Here is a 21,355-nt window from a genome sequence, read left to right on the forward strand (position 1 = left end):
AAGCTGAGGTGTGACGGATGTTGGCACTAACGTGGTCCTGCAAGCTGAACTGAGTGACAGTGATTATTTGTCGGCGATATTGATATATATCTTTCTTAGAATGTCTCAAAATGGGAGTGGGCACACTGATAGTATTTGTTTGTGATATTGTCTGATAGCCCGTAAGGCTATCGATTTTTTGGAACAGCTTCCGGACATTAGGACAATCTAAATCTAATCGATTCCATGATATTTTGGACAGTAATCTGTACTGCATGGGCCGTCTGATGGTTTAGTAACTGCGCTAAAGGCACTTAAACTGGAGCCGCGACCTTAGCTCTAATACAAGAGCAAAGGGTCCTACGCGTGGGGCCATAGTTGCCACCAAAAAGCCCGCTGATCATGAATCTAGGGCTTTATGAATTTTAGAACACAAAGAAAATTTTTTGAGCGTTTATGATCATCCCAACCCCACGTGCACAAGCGCGAAACTTGGTCGGGTGGAAATGCCTAAACGTTGGAAGTTGCACCCATCGCACTTCGGGATGGCTGAACTTCGTCTTTTAAACTTTTAAAAACTTAAAATTTTGCTATAGCTAAGTGCCCAATAGCTCGATTCCAAGTGGCAGATTTGTGGAGATCAAATGCAAGAACATCACAATTGCAACGTAAAAAATTATCGTGGAGATCGTTCGCGTTCCGTTGTACAATTGTTCTGCCGAAGCCCGATATCTTTGGGCGAGTAGATTGAGCACATGAATAGTGGATTGTCACTTCGCGAAAGTTGGTATGCAAAACCAGCTGAATATATCCTAGAGCACACCGGCTGGAATGCCCGAGTTCCGACAGAGATTAACAAACATATCTGCCCTGTAATGGAACAAAATATAACAGAATACAACACAATGGGTGTGATGCTCAACGACAGTGAAATTTAACAGTGTCAGAAATTTAAAGCATTTACGAGTCGAATCAATTCTTAAAATGGAGAATATATATCATATGAACACAGATGCATTTTGTGCCTTGAAAATAATTACGAAGAAGGCAATAATAGTTTAAAAAATAAAAATAAAATAAAAAGCTAGCCCGAAAATGTATACTCGGGCGCTATACAATTTTATCTTATTTGCGACCCAGTATTTGGTTATAATACTACAACAACTTAATGGAGACAATATAGTCTCTATAATCGTTCAAGACGGCATTCGTATACGAAGTAGAATGGATAAAATTACCGCTCCACTGCATAAATACCAATTGTACTGGCGGTGTTTGAGGTCCGACGACGCAATCGACGAAGGAATTTGCAACAAGGGGGCAAATTAAGAGTGAAAAGATACTAGTTGCGAAATTTGGGTAAACGAACATTAGGTGGTTGTTGAGGGTGCTGGCAAAATCTATCTTGGCAACCTTATCACCAAACCAGAGCTGACCGCTCGAATCAAGTCGAAGCTTCGTTGCTGCATTGACATCCGTCGTATAGTAACCGTATGACATGTCTGAAGATAGATACTCTCCCACATAGCCATCTGTAGCGACGCCGTTCTTGTAGAGCCGGCCTACTCCGGTAACATCGGCGGCAGGTGGCTCAACGGTTGTAGCAATTGTGTTCGTAACGGTCGTAGCAGTCGTCGTAACACTCACGGTAGCATCCGTAATTGTGACAGAAGTAGTCTCAGCCACTTGGGTGACGGTTGTGAGACTTGTTTCGGTAACTGGGAGTGTGATAGTAGTCGATGGTGCAGGGACGGTGATGATTCTCAGGGTGACGCCAATGCACTGGAGAAACGGTAGAAGCCTGAACATGGAGTCGCATAGGTAGGGAAACTAATGGAGGTCGAGGCAACCACTCTCTTATAATTGGCCTGTTTTGTGATGGTAGTTGATACATCCGTCGTTGCCGTGGCCTGGATTACATCGGTTTGTGTGTCAAAGAAAAATTTAACGAGTGTACTGGGGATTGTGCTGATGTCTGTCTGAGTAACAGTGAAATACTCTGTCTTTGTCCTGGAGTCCGGTAAGACAAGTTGGATTTCATGGTTTTGCAAGTAAATATTTAAAAAGCCAAAGGTACAGTAATATAGGATACATATACGAATACGTATTATATTACTTACACTGTAGGAGGGGTATAAGTGACATTGACGATGCGTGTACAGTCTGCAGACGCCTGAGCCGGGCGTGTAGAAATTTGTGTAGTCCTCAATGCTAAATAAGTACATACTCGTCAGTAAATAATACATCTTTCGATATCATAGATGGGGATTCCTCCATACCTCTCAGGCAATTATCTGCATTGCAGACGCCTACACATTTCTCTGTTACAGAAACTGCAGAAATCACACTGAGTGAGAGAACTAGCGACCTCAGATACATATTTTGATATATCGACACAACCACCTTTGATAAAATATCTTTTTCCTATAAGAAAAAAAAAAAAAAAAAAGCTTCCAGAATTTTGATAAATATCGAATTTTCCCCAAGAATTGGTGATATATTGGGTATCAACAAGATATCGATCGCGACTAGACGCTTTTTTGAATTGTGTCTCAAACGTCTCTCATCCTCAGATGCCACGATCATGCATACTACATACATATGTTCAAATGTGGGGTACGACGAAGTGCTACCGCGGAGTATACATTTAAGCTTAGTTAATGATTAAGAATCATCGAAAGTTTTTGTCCAGCCTCAATACTAATCTATTTCTCAAGAAAATACCTTATTCGAAATTATTCAAAATCTCAAAAGTTCCTGCTACCCCGAGATTACCATTGAATAATCACGTACTGTGAGTTCCAGAATTAATCGTTCAACTGCCAATGAAAGGATTTCCAAGTTGGAGTTAGGCTATGCATCGCCCAACAAAAGCGACGCCAACTGCGACCTAGAACGCCACCGTCATATCATGACAGTTGATGGCTGGTAGAGCTCACCTACGTAACCGCACACTATACCCCTGAATATCGTACACATGGTGTTTGCCACGAAAACACTTCTTGCCCGTGCCCTCATACCGGTAACCCGCGACCAGCTTGTTAGTTAAAAAACGAAACCGGGAAAAATTCAACTTGAACGGTTGAAGACTTGATCAATTGACAGAATTTAGCAATGGGTTCAGCCGCCAATACGAGGAAACAATTTAGAGTTCTCAGCTGGTATATGCAAATCGAGATCCTGACTCAAGCCGCTAGCATCAAATCACCCTTAGCCTTGAAACCTCCCAAATCGTCCGAATGATACGGTATTTTTTAGACCAAACCTCCAAAATCACTCCTCACCCTCTCTCAACACCTCTCGCTCATAACTTTTCACCCGACTAAAGTAAAATGGCTTATCGTTCTTCAACGAATACGACCCTCTATCCTCCGTCAAAACATTAAAACTCGTATAACTATTCCATGAAAGTCTATCCCCATAACCCCTCCGTCCACCAATACCCTTCGGCCTCATCTTAAGCGTCAAATCAAGAGTATTGATATACCGTCCGGCTGTATCGGAACCTTTACTTTCGATTTGAATCCTATGTCCTGGTTCGTCAGTCGAGTTGGGGGAGGGATAGGTATGCGGATTGAAGTGAACACGCCAGCGGGCGGGGAGGATGTGTTTTATGTTGTTGAGGTGGGATGGGAGAGTTGATGATGTTGTAGCTTTTATGGAGTCGAGGTAGTTGTAGTTACCAAGGGTTATGGAGTGGACGACGTCAGAGGGTTCGGCGGGGGTGAGGAGGTGTATGACAAAGCCGGACGGGAAGAAGCGGACTGTTTTTGTCAAGGATGTGATTAGATAGACCTTCTTTTGCAATTGGGGGGGGGGGTTCGTGGGGAAATAAACATACGATATCGGTAATATGTGACCATGTGTACAGGCACTGTTGAGAGGGCTAGACTACTAGCGGCTTGGTGCCCTTGACGAAGGTAAGTGCAAGTTGAGATATAGATTCCGTTATATCTGATCCTCGGCCGTTCAATGAACATCAATCTGTATGATGAATTGTATTTGATGACTTCGATTTCATCAAATGGCCGGGTTGGAAGTACGTCCAACTTTGAGGTTTCCTCCTCGCCAGAGCCCTCGTTTTCGCCTTCTTCGATAATACCAAGGCTGTTTAGCCCGGTTTCTATTCTATCAAGATCATGATCAAGTAACGGTTCGCCTCTGATATCACAGGCCCACGAAGGACCCCATATCATATTCTCGTAAACATTTTTGCAGAGTTCTCTCCAAAATTGCCGCTCAGTATATATCAGATAGCATATAGATTTACAGATTGTAACCGATCGGACAAATGAGGTGAGATCCGTCCTAGAAAGTAGGAAAAAGATATGTATCAGAATTTCTCTCGGTATCGTAGAAATCGGACACGTTGGCGCTTTCTTGTAGGATTCCTTCCCTTTGAGAGAGGCAAGGTTGATATTGTCTCCTGCGATTATGGGAATTCCGGCGAAGGTATTGACTAGCTCCTCGGTGGGGAGAACACTCTCTTCCGATTTCCTAGACGAGATCTGTTAGCCGTACAATCTCGATTATCTTGGATGGCCGATTGCCAACATACTCTGCCGACTCCGCATTCTTCGGTTTCCCTGACGTGGGTTGCTTGGGATAATACTTTTCCTTGAATTTCTCATGGACGGAAGGGTCAAGCTAGAAAAATGTTAGTTCTTTGCCCATTCAATGCTTCATTATATATCCCACGTGCTCGCATCTATAGGTCGATATAAGGCACAATACCCATGCGTACCTTAAAAGCTTTCCTGTATAACCTAACACTTTCATTAATCCTTCCATCTCTCTCCTTCTCGACTGCTGCCTCATAATGCTCCAACCCCGTCGTTAACGGTGCACTATCCAATGTCCTCTCTCCAGGCCCAAGACTAAGGGTAGGCTTGACATCCAAATCCAAACTTCTAAACCCATCGACATCGTGCTGCTTTTGAGCCAATAGATTTTGCGGAATGATATCACGAGCATGCTGGGAATGTCGTCGCTTATGCAGAGCACTTTGTGTACTATGATCATTGGGGTTTGATGATGATTGAGTAGGAACAACATCCGAGTTCGGCTGGGATGTGGTAGTATTCAATGGCTGCCTTTGGGATTGGAGGTCTTCCTTCCATTGGCGCCTAAAGGACTCAAGCTCGTCTGCAAGCTCGCCTGACGAGGGTTTTAGTTCAGGTGGCTTTTCGGACATCTTTGTTTTTGTGTTGTTGGTGTTGGAAAATTGTCAGGGATTTGGGGAGCTTTAAGGTTGCGGGATTTCCTTGCGACTGCAGGGTACCGGAATCGATCGAATTGGAGGATGAGTTTCGAATGGTAGGTCTCTTTGGGGCGGTTACCAATGTTCTACGAAAGTGCGAGGAGGAGTTTATCTGAATTAATACACGGAATTCAGAATTACGGAATTTGAAGGAGAACTCCAGCTTATAAGCAAAGCCAAGAGGGTTAAGGCGAACCCGCCTTTTGGCCTATCTGCAGGCGAACGGGTCCACTAAGCACGACTAGCGCCACCACATCACCGCCCGAAAAACACTGCACAATTGTTTGGTGACTCAAAACACAGCAGTTAATTGATCACAAATTTCGGTTAGTGTGGATGTATTTTCCTTGTAAGGTATTATTTTCCCACAGTGCAAATATTAAAAATACCGATTGGCCCTGGCCGTATCTGTCAATGGGAGAATGACGCCGAAGGGTTTTGCTAGGTTCATGGGGTTGAGGGTTGTTGGATGTGTTATAATGTTAGTTGCCTGTGTCGGGCAGGGTTCCGAGAAGGGGCTTGGTCTTGTAAACCACCCTCTGCATGTGCAAATGCTGAAGTTCCTTGCGGTTAGGGCTTATTCAACACCGACTTCCAGCCGATAGATTCGATTTTGCATTAACTGCACTGACGGACAACATCTTCAAACCCTTGAATCGAGTTAACTACTTCGTGGGGGGAGATGGTGAATTGTGACCAGTCTTGAGCCATGAAATCGCACGTGGGTTTGGGAGACATGGGATATATGTGTAAAAATTAAAGCTTAGGAAACTGATGCGAAGTGTTCCGACATGCTTGGGGCCAGTGCATTGTATGTATCTCTACTGAACCCGGTGGTTTCAGATCAAGTTGTAGTTCTCAATCAGCGTAGTGCCAAATCCGATATTTTTATCATTACAACTAAAACCAATATCTAGCTAGACAATATATCGACAAGATAGAAAATGAATATATGGGTCTCTCAAAGATATAAAAGGGCCAAGTTCTCCCACGGAATGCCATAATATTTATCAGCAAACCACCGGACTCCAATATTCTCAGAAGCATATACACCCATTCACATTTATCTTCTCCATACTACTCTAAACCCATCTCTTCAATCTTACAAACATCACAAAAATGGGTGGGCCATTGGATTGGTGGGCGAATTTCGTATGGTCCTTGGGCTGGATGAATGCCGTACCGGCACCGTTCACACCAATGGGTGCAGCTGTCCCACGACCACAGCCAGTACAGCTACAAAATGTAGACCCTCCTCACAGAACTTGCAACCTTTTATTCGAGCGTGTATACTACGAATACGACAGCCGCGAATCTAGCTTCTCGGAAGCCAGCAGTCTCGTCGATCAAGTCGGCCACCTAGGATCAATTGAAATCAAAAGGATAGACGGTGATAGATTGTTTTCTGAGGAACTTGGGAAGGAGTTCCAGGAGTGTAAACCCAATCCAAATAACCCGGAACCAACATGCACATTTCAAAGCTTGCTTCCGGCACCTGGAGGTGTTTTTACGGTATCGTTCCCGGGTGGACCGGGGAGTCAAGCTATTAGTATCGAGAGAGGTCCTGATACAGTCCGGCTCTTCCTGGAACAAAATCCGAACCCTGAACATCCGGGTGGTTGCGAAGTTGGCGAATGGAAGGACTGGCGGAAGGAAGAGGATGGAAAGTTCGCTTTTCCGTTGAAGGATGTTAAGGGTGTTAAATCGGCCAAGGTGGGTTGTGAAGCTCTCAAGCTCTGGAGCCCATTTCCTCCAGACTTTCAGAAGAACTGATTGTAAAAATGCATGGGAATCTAGTACTAATGCTAACTGAAATACAGTCTCGTATCTATACTTGCAACAACTTTGACTGCAGCGCTCCTAGTCCAGCACGAGCTCGTCGAAGTTATCCGATTGACCTTCGCTTCTACGTATAAGCACCTGCTCGCTGGGGTATACTTATTGGCTTTGGAGGACATGATTATTAAGTACACAAGGCAGGTCTCGGGGAAGGGTTAGAATGATTAGAAGGCTGTCCTGTGCCTATATAACGAGATATTCACAAGACTGGATCTAGATGCTAGCGCTGGGCGTTTTGTGGTTCTGTTGGATTTTGGAATGGATTTTGGAATGGATTTTGTATTAGGGGAATTCGATGTCATTGTTAGTATTTTGGAGTAATATTTGCATTTATTTGAGTCTGTTAGTTAGTAGGTAGATATAAAGGACCTAGCATATTTTAAGAAAGATACTGAAGTATCTCTTGCCTAGTTTTTCTACCTTAAGATACATATAAGCTTTTTGGAAGTCTACGGATAGCCTATCTTGTCCCGGAGACTCACATGCAGGGAACTGTGGGTCCCGTCAATGATCAAGATGGAAATTGGATGCTTAAGCGGTTAGTGGAAACAATTCAACGAATATGACTTGCGCAAGAGGGCTCGTAGTGATATCGCCTCTAGAGAATGTTTCGAGTTCGTACTAATATATCGAAAACTGGAATAGCTGGATCTGCAGGGCGGAATGAGGCGGTGAGGAGTGGTGGACTATCATCTTTGACTTAGCGTTGGATGATTGTGACCACTCGAGCAGTATCTGATATTTCTAAGACCAATGTATGCATTTGATTGAATGGCATATTATATTCTGGAAATATGCGAGAAGTCATAAATGAATTCACATTCACATTCACATTCTTGTGATCATGGATTGTATCAAATATCGATAGGCAATGATAGTCAATGCATGGTGTGTTGGCGTTGGTGTACTGTTGGAACGGCGGCATATCATGCCCAACCGAATTTGTTTAAAAAGTCTGTAATTTGGAAGAATTCGAGAGAAAAAATGAACAAAAGGTCTACACTCTGAATCTCATCTGAGATTGAAAGGCCCCCCTAGCGAGTTCGAATTCTGACAATTTTGTCGCGGTCGTCGACAAGTTGTTTGGCCTGACCTGGGCATGCCCCCCGGATCAAGTGGCAAGACAAGCCCCTTCGTTTTAGAAATTGGACTCGCGGTTTTGAGTGTGTCGGATGTGCCAAGCGCTCGAGTTTCGTTCTGTGCCATGCCATATGCCATGCCTGCTCGCTCGCTCGCCAGGAGGATCCCAAGATTATCCTGATTGCAGATTTAGAAATTAGAATTAGATCAAGTGAGTGGGGAAGTATTTTTTATTTTTATTTTAATTTTAATTTTAATATTTACTTGCTCTCACATCTGTGTCCCTTAACCACCTCTTGAACAACTTCAATACCACCTATCTTTCGGCGTCGACGTCTCCGGACTCCCAGCAAGTTTTTCAATATAAAAACACCGTTAGGTGGCCAGTGCTAACTACAGGTGGTTAAAAGCCGCTGCCATCAAACAGCTTTAACTATCGCCCTCGCCGGTCCTAGACGGACACATCGATTGACGGTGCAGGAGTCTCGAATTCGAAGCTAGCTCCACTCTCCTTTATATAGTGTCGGGCCAAAATTTGCCCCGGAACCCCTTTGGGATCGCATATTATAATACTTATAGCTGTCGATCCCTGTCAATTACTTAAATTACCCACCAGAAATATCCACATTCTTCCGAAGTCCCTATCGACACGTATCAAAGCCGGCCTTTTGATACTCCAAATCCGACCGTGGTTCTTTACGAAACCTGTACTTACAATTGTGCGACACGCCTTACAAGCTCTAGTACCGCCCTAACAGCTTTGGGTTTTTCCTGTACGTCACCCGGCCCGTTAACGTTTGCACGCCCTGTCTCTCAGTTCTGCGACATAAAAGCGACAGCTTGCCAATTAACTTACCACTGTAGCAACCTTAAACTCCGCCCGGAAACCTTGCCTGGTTCCGTCTACAACGAAAAAAACCATCACTTCCAAAGCCGAAAACAATATTTTCTGGGACGGACGCTGCTAGAAAAAACATCTACCTATCTTTGTTGAAGCCTTGTAGGGGAGATGATGCGAAGTGGGGAAGGGGCCAGATATCGACAGTAGAATTCCGATCCTCACTTTTCCTTCCGCCCCCGGCGACGTCTTTATCCCTACATCTGGCCCAATATGCCATTAGCCACCTCCGAAGATTCTGGCTTACCACCAGTGCTATCTACACTCCCGACAGTTGCCGAGGGCTCTATGACGACTCAAGATGAAGAGCTAGACTCCACTCCTAGGGCAGAGCCTGAGCTGTCCTCCCTGTTGCCTGCTGGTTCAACCACTAGCAACACCGATAGCATCACAACTCCCAGTTCCGAAACAAAACCACAGTCTGAAGAACAATTACCACCAGTACTGGATAGATTATTATCGACAATTAGCAGTGCATCAGAAACAACCTTGATAGCTGGTTTGTTAGTTGTAGCTCTTGTGACGAGCACGGTATTTGGGAGAATCGGCCTGCTTCTGGTCGGCACGTTTCTGGGAGCCATGTTTCACGCTGCTCTCCAGAATCAGAATGGTCTGTCGGACGCCATCAAGTCATTGGCTAAGCCTAAAGTCTCCATTCCACCCGAGAAAGAATCTGGAGATAGTACTAAAGAACAGGTTTGTAGACTTTCGTATAAAATAGCAGAAGTTAAAGTCACAGCTAACCCATTGATAGAAGGCACAAGAAGACGCTGTCGTCGACTTTTCGTCCCTGAACCCAAAGGTCGGGAGTGCCTTGGACGAGCTCTGTAATGCCGTCGTTAAGGATTGCATCAAGTACGTATTCGAATCTTTACCACATATATCTAATACTAACCGGTAAAGCTCATGGTACATGCCACTCATTCCCGACGATTCATCTTTTCCTGCGACATGCCACCACTACCTGACCCAGACATTCCTCCGATTCTCAAAACATATGAACAACAAACGCCCGGCCGATGTTTTCTTCTGGTCGGTCATTAACATCTCGAGTACAATGACAGCCTTCATGCAAGATCTTTCCCGGGCACTGAGCGTCAATAGAGAACTTAGGGCTGGTGTCCAAACCTATATCTCAGCGAATCCGAAGTCAGATCTGGCAGATTTGGTGCATCGGGGGGACCAGGATAAAAAACTTAGGGAGCTATCATCGGATATTATTCAACAATTTGCTCCTCGCGACTTGAAGAACAGCGAACCTGTGGCATTGTTTCTCAAGAATATCGTCCGAAGCGTCATACTCTGGAATATGGTGGAAAGGTTCAGCGACCCGGACTTTATCAACGAGTGGATTATCTATTTTCTCGAGCAGAAGGAAAGCGCTGGCCCCAGTAAGGAAGGCGTTGGTGCAGTACTTCAAGCCTTTGATAGAAGTGTCGCAGGTGCCGCTCAGGGAAGTTTGCCAAAGGTTTCGACTGTTATTCCACAGGAGTCGAAGTCTGCGACGCAATCTCCGACGACTAGAAAAGAAAACCCTCGGCCAGCGCCAATGCAACCCAACGGCACAAACGGAATCAAGAATGTCAACGGCACGAATGGTACGAATGGTATGAACGGCACGAACGGCACGAACCCCACCAATAGCCCATCAGTCGAGAAGCCTACTAGAATACTGCCACACGAGTTTATTCGAAACGAGGGCGTTTCGAACCGCGACGAAGATAATTCTGAGGATGGAAAGAGTCTAGAAATGCGGTCCGCTAGCCAAAACCAGAGCCCGGTTGATAGTCCACCGCGCTCTCCTATCGAGATGTCTACAAAGAGGGCGTCCTCGAGTGCCAGCTCCCGCGCTAGTGTATCGGAGCTTTCCATGACGCCACATAAGACCAGCTCCGAATCAAGCCGTAGCGGAATCTATCCGTCCCAGGCCGTTGAACCGACGAAGCCTTCCCCTGGCATGGGGCTTCTTAACGGAAGAGTTACGGTAGTAGACGCCGGCCCAACCCCCGATCCATCTAGAACTCTAAGGTCAAAGCCCAAGAACCAATTCATGATTCAACTAGAACCTTTAGCCTCAGCCGGGAGGATCGTGATGAGGACTTATCAGGACTTTGAGAATCTACATAATACCTTATTTAGTGTCGCGAGAATTTCGGGATGTGAAAAGTACATGATGGCTTTCTCGGAAGAGGGGCTACCCACTTGGAGAAATCGATCGATAGATGAAGTGGTTGCCATGTTGGAATTCTATCTGCGAATGGCGCTCAGCGAAGAACCCCTCGTGAAAACCGAAGCACTCTATAAGTTCTTCGAAAAAGACGAGGATAAGCGTGAGCGCGAAAAACAATTGAAACAGGAGACTCCAAACACCCCCTGGCGCAGCAGTGCCTCCCTCGAAAATATGGGAAAGAATATTCTCGGTACTATCACGAAAGCTCCACAGTCTGCTAGCGAAGGCGGAAAGGCATTCTTTGGAGGAATCAAGAAGGCTCTAGCGTCGCAGACCTTGGCTCAATCACCATCCGAGCGAACTGATAATCGACCATTTGGATTTATCTCGAATAACACCTCCAGGGCCGCCTCCCGCGCTCGCTTGAACGAAGAAAGCCTAGAGGCACCTATCGCTCCTCAGGACGATTCGCCGGTTGAGCCTCCGCCTGAGAACCGTGGAAGATTCAGCATTCAATTAACCCGTCGAGCCACTAATCCACCTCTCCCGCCACGAAGGTCTGCAAGTGTAGCGGCAAGGTCCTCTAATTTGTCGACAGTCAATGCAAGCGACGATGAGGATACGCTAGCACAATCCACACCGTCTCTTCTCGATAGGGACCTGACTCTCGAGTCCGAAAATATCACAATGACGTTTGAAGAGCCCCTCCCACAGGAACTGGATGGAATTTCCCTCCCACACCCGCCTAGTGAAATTGACAATTACGACATGACGTCTGAGCATGAGGATCTTGGTAAGTTCCGCGAGCCAGTCTTTTAGGTTTCTCCGTGAGTATTCGCTAACTTGAACACTAACGGCAGGTTATATGCCACACATCCCACCGGCCGCTATCTTCGAGGGTATCACGGAAACTGAGACCCAATATGTCTTGGAGATCATGTTTTCAATCATTAATGAATTGTATGGCCTGTCAACGGCCTGGATGATTCGTCGCTCCTTCCTTAACATCGCAAAATCAGTTATACTACGGCCTGGAAACTCGCAGCTTGCGGGCATGCGCAACATGATCCAATCCGATGTCTTGGAAGCCAACACCAAACCGGAGGTAATTGCAGATTACATTCGACAAATTCGTAAGAACGCACTACCGACACCGGCGGAAGCGAAGGAATGGGAGCAGACAAAGAAACCACGAACCGACGAAGAGAAAGAAGAGTTGAGGCAGAAGGCGAGAATTCTGTTGTCGGAGAGTTTACCCCAGGGACTAACGGCGCTGTTGGGGGTGAACCAAACGAAAGAGGCGATGTATCAACTCTTTGATGCTTTGCAAGAGAGAGATATTGCGAGAGGACTATGGACGGCAATCCTTTGCGGGACAATGAAGTTTGTTTGTCAGTAACTGGGTGGGAAGGAGTTGGGAGCGGCTGTATATACTTGGGATGGGAGGATTCGGGATACAGATTCATTTTTCATTTTTCAGATGCATATGCATTATGCATTGATGGATTGGTTGGCTTTTGAGCGATGGCGTTTTTTACCCTTCAAGGTGGGCCGGTTGAAGATAGACCGATTGTTTGGACTTCGGGTGTGTCGAGTATTTAGACGCACGGTTTTTTAATGATGTGTGTAGATATTTCAGTGCCCCTTGCCAGTCTTTGGTGGGGGAAAAGTTGGAGTTCTCGGGCGTTCTTTTTGCTTTGTTTACTACTGTACGCATAGGAAACCACCTTTTTAAAACTTTAGGGATGATAAGATAGGAGACGCAGAAGAATGGGAGATAAAACGTTTTTTGTTTTTATTATAAAAAAGAAGAAAACTTCTAATATCATTCTGTGCTGAATTCTATAGATCTAGTAGTAGTAGTAGTAGTTTGATTTCTTGACTTGGGACTAGCTAACTATAGACACAGGGGCTCGCGTGAGCGTGTAGCTAGACTTTTATGGTCCTCGTCTTGGAGGCTTGCCTCTCTCGTATCCACCATTTTGCATGTTGAAGCTGTGCAATCAATTTCTTGCTATCGACTTATGCCCAAATCCACGCCCTTTTGTCGCACACACCGTTTCTGACAATATGCAATATGCAACCGCTTCCCGCTATGCATGTGTGGCCCGGCCTCGTACCCAGATGTGGCCCACGAAGACAAGAGTTCACCGTGGCGCGTGCCAATTGCCCAATCCTTTCCTTAATCGGTCCTCCTCAACCAATTCATCACCGCCATGATTGCTTTCAATGCGTCGATTCGTCCGTCAACTTCGATCAAGCTGTACCATTTCGTTCTGCCGATTCTGCAACAACACCATTGTGGATTCTTTTCCATGTATCCTTCGGAGGGGAGTTGGCCTGTTCTGACGAATTTGATGTATGCTTGTGTTAAGAATACGTGGGAGATTGCGAGGTGGTGGTTGACGGATGAGATTAAGAAGAGCTGGTAATTTGTGTTAGTACAAAAGGTTACAGATCAATCGTAACTACCCGGTTTTCTCAAATTTGAAAAAGGATAAAAGAACTCACATCATCACCACCGATCTCTTTATCCTTTCCAACAGCCGAATATCTAACCTTCTTATGCATTCCCGTCCTACATCGTTCCTGACTCAATGTCAAAAGTGCCGATAACTCGTGGACCGCATCGGCTACATCGTCCGTTTCTGTGAATTTCTCCTCGTTACGGGTTTGTAGTATGGCTGCGGGGCCAAGTACTACTCCTTCTTTACGTTCCTGCACGGTAGGTGGTTGACTGTGGAGGTATAGGTCCGCTTTGACAGAGAAGAGGGAATGGTTGGAGAGGAGCTTTGGAGGGTAACGTGGTGGGCTGTTGTTACATTTCGTAGCTTTTTGTTAGCATGGTTTGTGTAACAATATATAGAGCTCTGTATCCGGCCCCGAGGGCAGCTTCATATGATGGAATAAAGGGGAGAAGGGGGGTTCCATACTATATCCTCATATCAAACCCCCAAGCCACGGGGTCCACGAAGTTTCTCAGCAATTCCTCTCGATATTTCGCCGCACTCCTCGCCGCAGCACCCGCAGCACCACCATCCACCGGTAGCCCATCCATCTTATTTTCCTTCCCACCATTCTTATCTGCCGGATTTTCCGACGACAAGATCAACTCAACCATCTCCATGGCCTGAAAGAATTTATAAAAATTTCCAATCTTAATATCCCTCCTCCGTCTCGCGATAAAATCGTACGCATCTTGATTTTCCACCACAATCTCCTTTTTCCTCTGGTTGAATAGACTGTTCTCATCCGGGTCGTTTTCGTCAGGGTGGTATTTGGTGGGGATCAAGGAGGATAATGGAAGGTCGTAGGTATAGCTGACATTGAGAAGTTGTAAATGCGACGGGAGGACGTCGGAGGGTTTTCGGAGGGTGGAGAAGATTTGAGTGATTGTTTCTAGTGACGGGACGGTCGAAGGAGTATCCGGGGAAGGAGTGGTGCAGAGTGAGAGGCACCGGGGGTAGGTTATGGAAGTTAGACGGGCCTTTTTGATGGCGGGGTTACGCGGGGCGGATTTGTCCTTATCGGCAGGGATCAGGAGGTTCCAGTTCGCAAACATCTCGAACGGTTTTTTTTTTTTTTCCTTTTAGAATATGAAAGCTCCCCTTGGTTTTCGAGTAGAAACTTTAAGCAAGAATGTGGGGAATTTACGATGCAGTTGGGGATATCGGGAAGCCAGCCATGTGGATGTTGACTTTTATGAAAGGAAAAACTGCGTTGTAAACGTTGTATTTTTCGTGGGGTGCGTGTGCTGTTTCTTCGGTGAGGAGTAGCTCGGGTAGAGTGCCTTCTCTCGAAAGTGAGAACGGGTAAGAAAAAGAGGTATCCTCCTTGCTCGTGTGAGAAAGGGAAAAGGGGAGAGAAAAGGGGGGAAGCTTTAAATGTGATCAATTGGATTATCCGCTGTCACATTTACACGCCCTTTTTAGTCTTTTAAAAAACAAAGAAAGGAAAAAAGTGAAGTGAAAGAGAGAGAGTATGTGATAGAAATGGGGGTGCTCGAGCAAAGAGGAGGTCAAAAAGGAAGGGTGGAGCAAGGTCCCGGTTTTAATGCTGGCGTGAGCTAAACCTAGTTCGCGGCTGCCGTTCAAGCGGTCCCGCGTGCAGGGATTAGCTATCAAGCTGTGGGTCATACATTGCTATTCCCCATTCATGGTGGCAGGTCTGATGCATTTCCCAGCTTTAACCAAATCTAACAAACCTTCTAGCCCCAGCAGCTGTGCAGCTAACTTGCAGCTTCTAGGATATTTAGGTCCCAAAATCTTGGTATTAAATTTCTGTAGCAATTGAAAAGGTGATATTTAATATTTCGATATAAAAATCACTGTGGATTTTCCCGAAAATGTATAAAAGTGGTGGAACGAGGGATCTTTGGTACGCGTAACGTACCAGAACCCTCCTGGCCGACGCGGTTGTAGCGGGTGCTCTCATCGCAAAACTGACACACGATTTCTCCTGGCCGCCAATCAATTCCCAGCTCCTTAGCTAGCTCCTTCGGGTCCAGATATTACGCATAAAACTCGCCATCTAAACGATTCACCACGACCGTTCCATTTACGCTACAATCATAGGTGGAAGGGTGGTGTGAATTTGAAATCCAGATGATACGGTGGCTGCCGAAACAGAGCCAATCACCGGAAATATGTAGATTTTCGTATCCAAGTTGTCTTCCCTCCCCATAATCTTCGAGCCGCACCCGTTTAGCCCTATCATTTTCTTACTCGACTGAGAATCGTGTGCTTCCAATATGCTAAGCAGGTTCCGCTCTGACAAAATAAGAACGAAGGGCCCTTTTTTACCTGTTCCTCGGCCCTAGATATTTATGCATGTCTGTCATTATCGTCTTCACATCTGGATTATAGAAGCTCACATGTTTGCCGTTGTAAAAGGCTACCAGGCGGCCATCCCCAGAGAACGCAGCGGCTTGTGGTCAGGGTGGTCTGGGATTCACGGAGTCCGAGATCGATACCGGTGTATCCGAATCCCTAAACCACTCCGAACTGATAGCTCGAAGGTCGCTGGAACCCGTTATGAGGTTAACGTGGCCGACAACAGTCGCCTGAATAAGCAATGATTGAGCCATCTGGCAAGAAAGCTGCGACAGCTATTTCACCACAGATACAGCGTCCTTCCTGCTTGTATGAAGCAATCCTCCGTGGGTGAGACTCATTAAAAAGATCATAGACGCTGAGAGATACTCTACCGTGAAAACGACACGAGAGGGGTGCCACGGCAAATGCGGCACTTTTACCATCCCGAGTAGACGCTATCGACGTAACCGCACATTCTGCGTCTATAGGGACCATTTGCCGTAATATATGGTCTTTGATACTCCAGCTTCTTCCCTCCTCTAGCCGCCCTACCGCCACCGGACGATCGTACGAGGCTAACTGCGCTTGGTTTTCATGCACCTCTTTATAAAAACACTCGCCCACCTTCTGTACTTGGGTGGGATTGCAAATTTTGGAAACCGCGATTTTAATTTCGTTCAAGTGCTTCGCTCTCCAGTTTACAAGTATGGTAATGAAAACAGGCCGGAAATACCGAAAGAAGGGAAAGGAATGGCTGGTCAACTAGATTGGGAAACTCTCCGTTATGCCACCGCCCATGCCGGTGGGACAACGAAAGAAGCTTGACAACCAGACTCTCTAATTCCAGACGGAACGTACATTCGTCACGCTCCCGTGCACGAACAACTTTACTTACTGGGATGTGTCCCACCTTGCCCTCGGAAGATCCCACTACTTCGTTAGCTGGTTGGAGAGTCTCAACTTCTCTAGGTTGAACTACTCTCAGAATGTCCTTGCGTACGCGGCGGCGGCGACTGCCGCATTCAGCTTTTAGAGACGTCCCTTATTTTTGGTGGCTGATTTTATGCCGTGGTGGCTTGGCCGAGCCGCCTTGATATATAGTATAAAACTTTTTTTATATTATTGTATTTTTAAAAAATATAATATATTTTAGCTAAATCTTTTTATAGAATCAATACTATATTCCAATAAATTAATTCTTCCTTTCTCATAAAAAGTTGAAAAGTTTTGAAGATTTCCTTTAGCTAGAAGTTTGGTCAATTCTATTTCTTTTGGCCCGGGTCCTTTTCTCTACAGTCCAGTTTCCTGGAGTTGATATCTTAAATGGTTCGAGCTTTGTGAGTTCCCGAGCCCTAAAACCATCATAGTAATGTTTTCTTCATTTGAGCCAGGCTTTAGAAGGAGTTTTTATAACATCTTTTTTGTGGTGCCTGATGAGCATGTTCCTGCGAGTCTAGTTCTTAGGAAGCTTTGTACCAAGAAATCTCGATGGTTTTCTTTCATTCTCGTGCTTAAGTTTTCTAGCTCGTGGGTTCTCAACTCTGAAACTGTTGTAATGCTTGCTTGAGAGCTGTTGTCGTGACTCGTGGTGTTTTTATCGCTAGTTCTCTTCTTTGAACTTCCAAATATTTACATTAGGTGTTCATTCCCAACAACCTGGGGCGACCATGTACGTTCCTCGAGGGGTCACAGTTCGTGTTCCTTTGGACGAGTGTTTTTTGAGTACCATCCTTCTTCGGGCGGAACGGTTACGGGCCCCTCTGGCTTCTTCCCTCTTTCGGTTATGCCGAATGCGCACGTGGTTTCCGCCGGAACTGGTTTGACCGCTTTCTCCTTCTCGTTGTTGATCCCCAATGGTTGAGCATGGATTCTGCTAATTTGGGCCATGTCGACAATTCTATGGGGATATTTTCGGGTCTGCCACTTTCCTCCGCTTTGGTTCGTCTTTCCACGAGAGGCATCGACCAGTCGCTGGCCGAACCTCTGAGACTTAATAGTACGTAATCTATCTTACGTCTGTCCGTTGGGAATAGGCTGCCGTTGGCCGAAAAGAAGAGCCGTACCTGGTACAGGAATGTCTGAATAGTGTTAGGTTTCCCTTCGAATATGTCGGGTGCCCTGCACAGGCAGGCGTAGTCCCCGGCATAGGACGCCGACTCGAGGGTTGCCGTATGCTGAGCATTCTCGAGTCTAATTTCTTCCAGAGTTCTGAGAATTGTATCCAAACTTCGTTTTAATTCTTTTATCCGTTCTTCTGTATCCATACTGCCTGGGCTAGCGACCGTCGGTTCTACTTTCGTTGTGGGTTCCATCGGGATAGCTACGGGGCTCTGCGGTTGAGGCTGCTGTATGGGGGGTTGGTAAGTCGGAAATTCGCGAGGGGTATCAAGGTAGGAGAAGGCGCTGCAGGAAGGTTGGCGATGTGGTTGCGCAATATTCCTGCCTGGTTTCTGTACCTGCTAGGAACTGTTCTTTTTTTGGCTTGCCTTAAGTACTGTACTTTGTTCTCTGTCAGAGGAGGGTTTATGTTGACAGACTATGGGCTTTGAGCAAATAAATAACTGGATAAAATGTTAGGCTATGGTTTACTTGCCTAGGGGGCAAAAATCGAAAAATCTAATATTGCAACAGCTTCAACACAAAAAAGGGAATTCCCGTATCTTAAGTGGTAGAATCAACTTAGATTATCCAGTGCCGATTCAAGTCGTCACTGGAGGGTGGCTATATACACATTCTATGTACATGAGGGCTCTATAGTTCTGCTTAGAGTTACCTATCTCGAAGTCGTCGGCAGTCGTGCTTGCGTGTGTTGTCGTGTATTTCGGATACCGCACTCCGTAGGTCTAGGAGAACGCCTCCTGACATATCTATATTATAAATTTCATCAGAATGGCAAACGACACCAGGTTAGGAAAAAGGAATACAAAATCTATATATAAAAAAGGAATACTAATAGTAAAATAATCATATTAATAGATATTCATTCTGGCTAGTACTCTATTGTCGGGAGACGTTCTCCTAGACGTTCGTCCTGGGCCTACGGAGTGTGGTGTCATGAGGGCGTGATATCCGAAATACCACACGACAACACACGGCTGCCTTCGGCAGCCTCGAGCCGGATGGAAAAGACCACTGTGGAGTGATCACGGAAGGATGTCCTCCGAACGTCCATCCTTTTGTATATAGAATGTTTAAATTCTAACCAGTAGCAGGCGCTATTAGAAGTGCTGATACATATTCCCAATAACTGGGATACCACCCGGCCGCCTCCCAATCCACCAACGAGATCGTGTATCCCGTCTGATCCTGTGTTTTCTCAACTAGTATGTTCCTTTGGTGAAAGTCAGCGTGAGTGAAGGTCGGGACGTGTTTGGCTTCATTTCGAGTGAATTGAGGCAGCAAAAAGTCGCTAATATATGAGTGTTTCTTGTTATCCTGAGCATCCAGCTTGACCTTGTTAATTAGGCTCATGATAAACTCGCGCTCGTTTGAAAACGGCTCGTTTGCGTTGGGGTCGTCAGCAAAGATGCGGAACAAGTCATGCGTCAAGCGACCGCCAGAAATACCTCCGAAAAAACTAGGGGCCAGTACTGCTCGTATTTGTTCGAGCACTTGCCGAAGTTTCAGTAGTATGAGGTCTTTCGCTTCTTGTTGGAGACCAGGCCAAAGTTCTTCAAGAGTTTCTCCGCGTAGATATTCCATAACAATATACAGTGTCCCGTCAGGCTCTCTCCATGCGGCATATAATTTCGGCGCAGAAATATTGAGATTCTTCTCAACGAAGAGCAAATTCTCGGCTTCGGCAGGAGAAATGTGAGCGCTGTATTTCACAATGAAGTGGTCTTTGATGCGGGCAATCTTCTTCCACTTGTCGTAGTCGTCGGTTGCGGCGTGGATCTCTGCGAGGGGGGGCAGGCAGCTCTTTCGGATCTCGGAAGTATGGAAGCTTCAGCGGAGCTGTTGGTTCCATTCTGAGCCTCTCGATTGATGTTTTCCCTGAATATCTTAGAACAAAGCTGGTATGGGAGGACTTGAGAGTTGAACATACAAACCTAAGCTTAAGCTTTCAAAGCCTTGCGATGAACGTTTACTAGAAGAGTTAAAGGTCAAATCTGACTACTGCTTCTACTCTCAAAGAAAAAAAGGATGAGATTAAGGAAATTTTGATGGGAGGATGCAGCTTAAAGGCACAGATGGATAAGTGGGGATACCCCTGCGCACTTTGTATTGTCTGGTTTATGAATACCTACAGTAAAGTGACAGAAGAAAAAAATTAATGTTAGTGCTGCAACGTTGTAGGTTTTCGAGAGCCAGTACATCCTAGCTTGGAGGCTTGAGAGTCCCAAAATGGAACGATGTGCCTCTATTAACAGCCTCTCCAGCTCCGGAATAATCTCCAAAAGTGTGTTTAGAAGTATTTGTTCTCAAATATCCAGGCAAACGATTCTTCAACAAGATCATCTCTTCTTTTTTCCTTTATTATAAACGCGGCACGGTCGATAGAGTAAAGGTATCGAACACATTGATATTCATCTATTGTAGATTCATTTATATCCGCAACAGCGAATATCGATAGTTAGTCATAAACATGACCCTCTATCTGACGGCAGTTCTATAGATCTATGGGTTCAATTTACCCTCATCGTTATCATTCCCCGAGCCAAATTTTATATTCCCTCCTTGGAACATCTGGCTCCCTACAAATATATTCCCATTGTTCGTGAAGTGTGAGTCCTTATCGACCAGGAATTCTGCCGAACCATGGGCACTTCGTGGAGGCTGGTATACAAGACCAGAAGTCATTGTCTTAGCTAGCTTCGGATATTGAAACGACACATATATTTCCTTGTCGTGAGCTGCGAGCGGCCCACCCTGCCGAATACCCTTGCCTTGGTCTTTTGCAGCTGCAACACCAGAAATTAAATAAATCGAAATTTAATTGTCTACGAATGGAAAAAATATTCTTATGATCTTACATAAAAATCGTTTTCTGAGAAGCCCTCTTCATATGTCTTCTTTATCGTGCGTGCTAGCTAAAATAGTAAGAGGTCTTGAGAGAAGATGACCTGGGACGGCAACATTTAATATTTTCTGGGTCAATCTCGGCGGACAGCCACAAGAAAATGAATTCGCGGAGAATATCCAACAATTTCGACATATATACCAATTCTCATCAAATTGTAATTGCACGCGACGGGGCTATATCCAAGTGCAAGTAAAGTGCCTCTATTAATGTATTGGCTTCTCGTGTAACCCTTTTTTATTCCAGCTTACTTGACTAGTATAGTACTGTATATAGGGAAACGGCTGAAATA

General features: G+C 45.5%; 6 protein-coding genes across 6 annotated transcripts; 2 read left to right on the forward strand and 4 right to left on the reverse strand.

Moving 5' to 3' along the window:
* Positions 1-1,134: 1,134 nt before the first annotated feature.
* On the reverse strand, positions 1,135-1,788 carry DFL_002850 (uncharacterized protein; the record flags this gene model as incomplete). Its single annotated transcript, XM_067631698.1, has 1 exon — positions 1,135-1,788. One exon carries the CDS (start codon positions 1,786-1,788, stop codon positions 1,135-1,137), a length of 654 nt encoding a protein of 217 aa, XP_067494218.1.
* Positions 1,789-3,252: 1,464 nt separating this feature from the next.
* Positions 3,253-5,173, reverse strand: DFL_002851 (uncharacterized protein; the record flags this gene model as incomplete). The annotated part of the gene is made up of 5 exons (XM_067631699.1): positions 3,253-3,743; positions 3,821-4,287; positions 4,348-4,476; positions 4,538-4,626; positions 4,724-5,173. The coding sequence occupies 5 exons, from the start codon at positions 5,171-5,173 to the stop codon at positions 3,253-3,255; spliced, it is 1,626 nt and encodes a 541-aa protein (XP_067494219.1).
* A 1,185-nt stretch (positions 5,174-6,358) lies between these two features.
* DFL_002852 (uncharacterized protein) lies at positions 6,359-7,155 on the forward strand (the record flags this gene model as incomplete). Its single annotated transcript, XM_067631700.1, has 2 exons — positions 6,359-6,952; positions 7,060-7,155. 2 exons carry the CDS (start codon positions 6,359-6,361, stop codon positions 7,153-7,155), a joined length of 690 nt encoding a protein of 229 aa, XP_067494220.1.
* Positions 7,156-9,269: 2,114 nt separating this feature from the next.
* Positions 9,270-12,625, forward strand: DFL_002853 (uncharacterized protein; the record flags this gene model as incomplete). The annotated part of the gene is made up of 4 exons (XM_067631701.1): positions 9,270-9,752; positions 9,811-9,911; positions 9,960-12,019; positions 12,087-12,625. 4 exons carry the CDS (start codon positions 9,270-9,272, stop codon positions 12,623-12,625), a joined length of 3,183 nt encoding a protein of 1,060 aa, XP_067494221.1.
* A 783-nt stretch (positions 12,626-13,408) lies between these two features.
* DFL_002854 (uncharacterized protein) lies at positions 13,409-14,788 on the reverse strand (the record flags this gene model as incomplete). The annotated part of the gene is made up of 3 exons (XM_067631702.1): positions 13,409-13,651; positions 13,738-14,038; positions 14,160-14,788. 3 exons carry the CDS (start codon positions 14,786-14,788, stop codon positions 13,409-13,411), a joined length of 1,173 nt encoding a protein of 390 aa, XP_067494222.1.
* Positions 14,789-17,726: 2,938 nt separating this feature from the next.
* On the reverse strand, positions 17,727-18,352 carry DFL_002855 (uncharacterized protein; the record flags this gene model as incomplete). The annotated part of the gene is made up of 2 exons (XM_067631703.1): positions 17,727-18,023; positions 18,104-18,352. The coding sequence occupies 2 exons, from the start codon at positions 18,350-18,352 to the stop codon at positions 17,727-17,729; spliced, it is 546 nt and encodes a 181-aa protein (XP_067494223.1).
* Between the last annotated feature and the right edge of the window lie 3,003 nt (positions 18,353-21,355).

The sequence above is a fragment of the Arthrobotrys flagrans genome (genome assembly GCF_004000055.1).
Source record: "Arthrobotrys flagrans strain CBS H-5679 chromosome Unknown unitig_3, whole genome shotgun sequence".
Lineage (NCBI taxonomy): Eukaryota > Fungi > Ascomycota > Orbiliomycetes > Orbiliales > Orbiliaceae > Arthrobotrys > Arthrobotrys flagrans.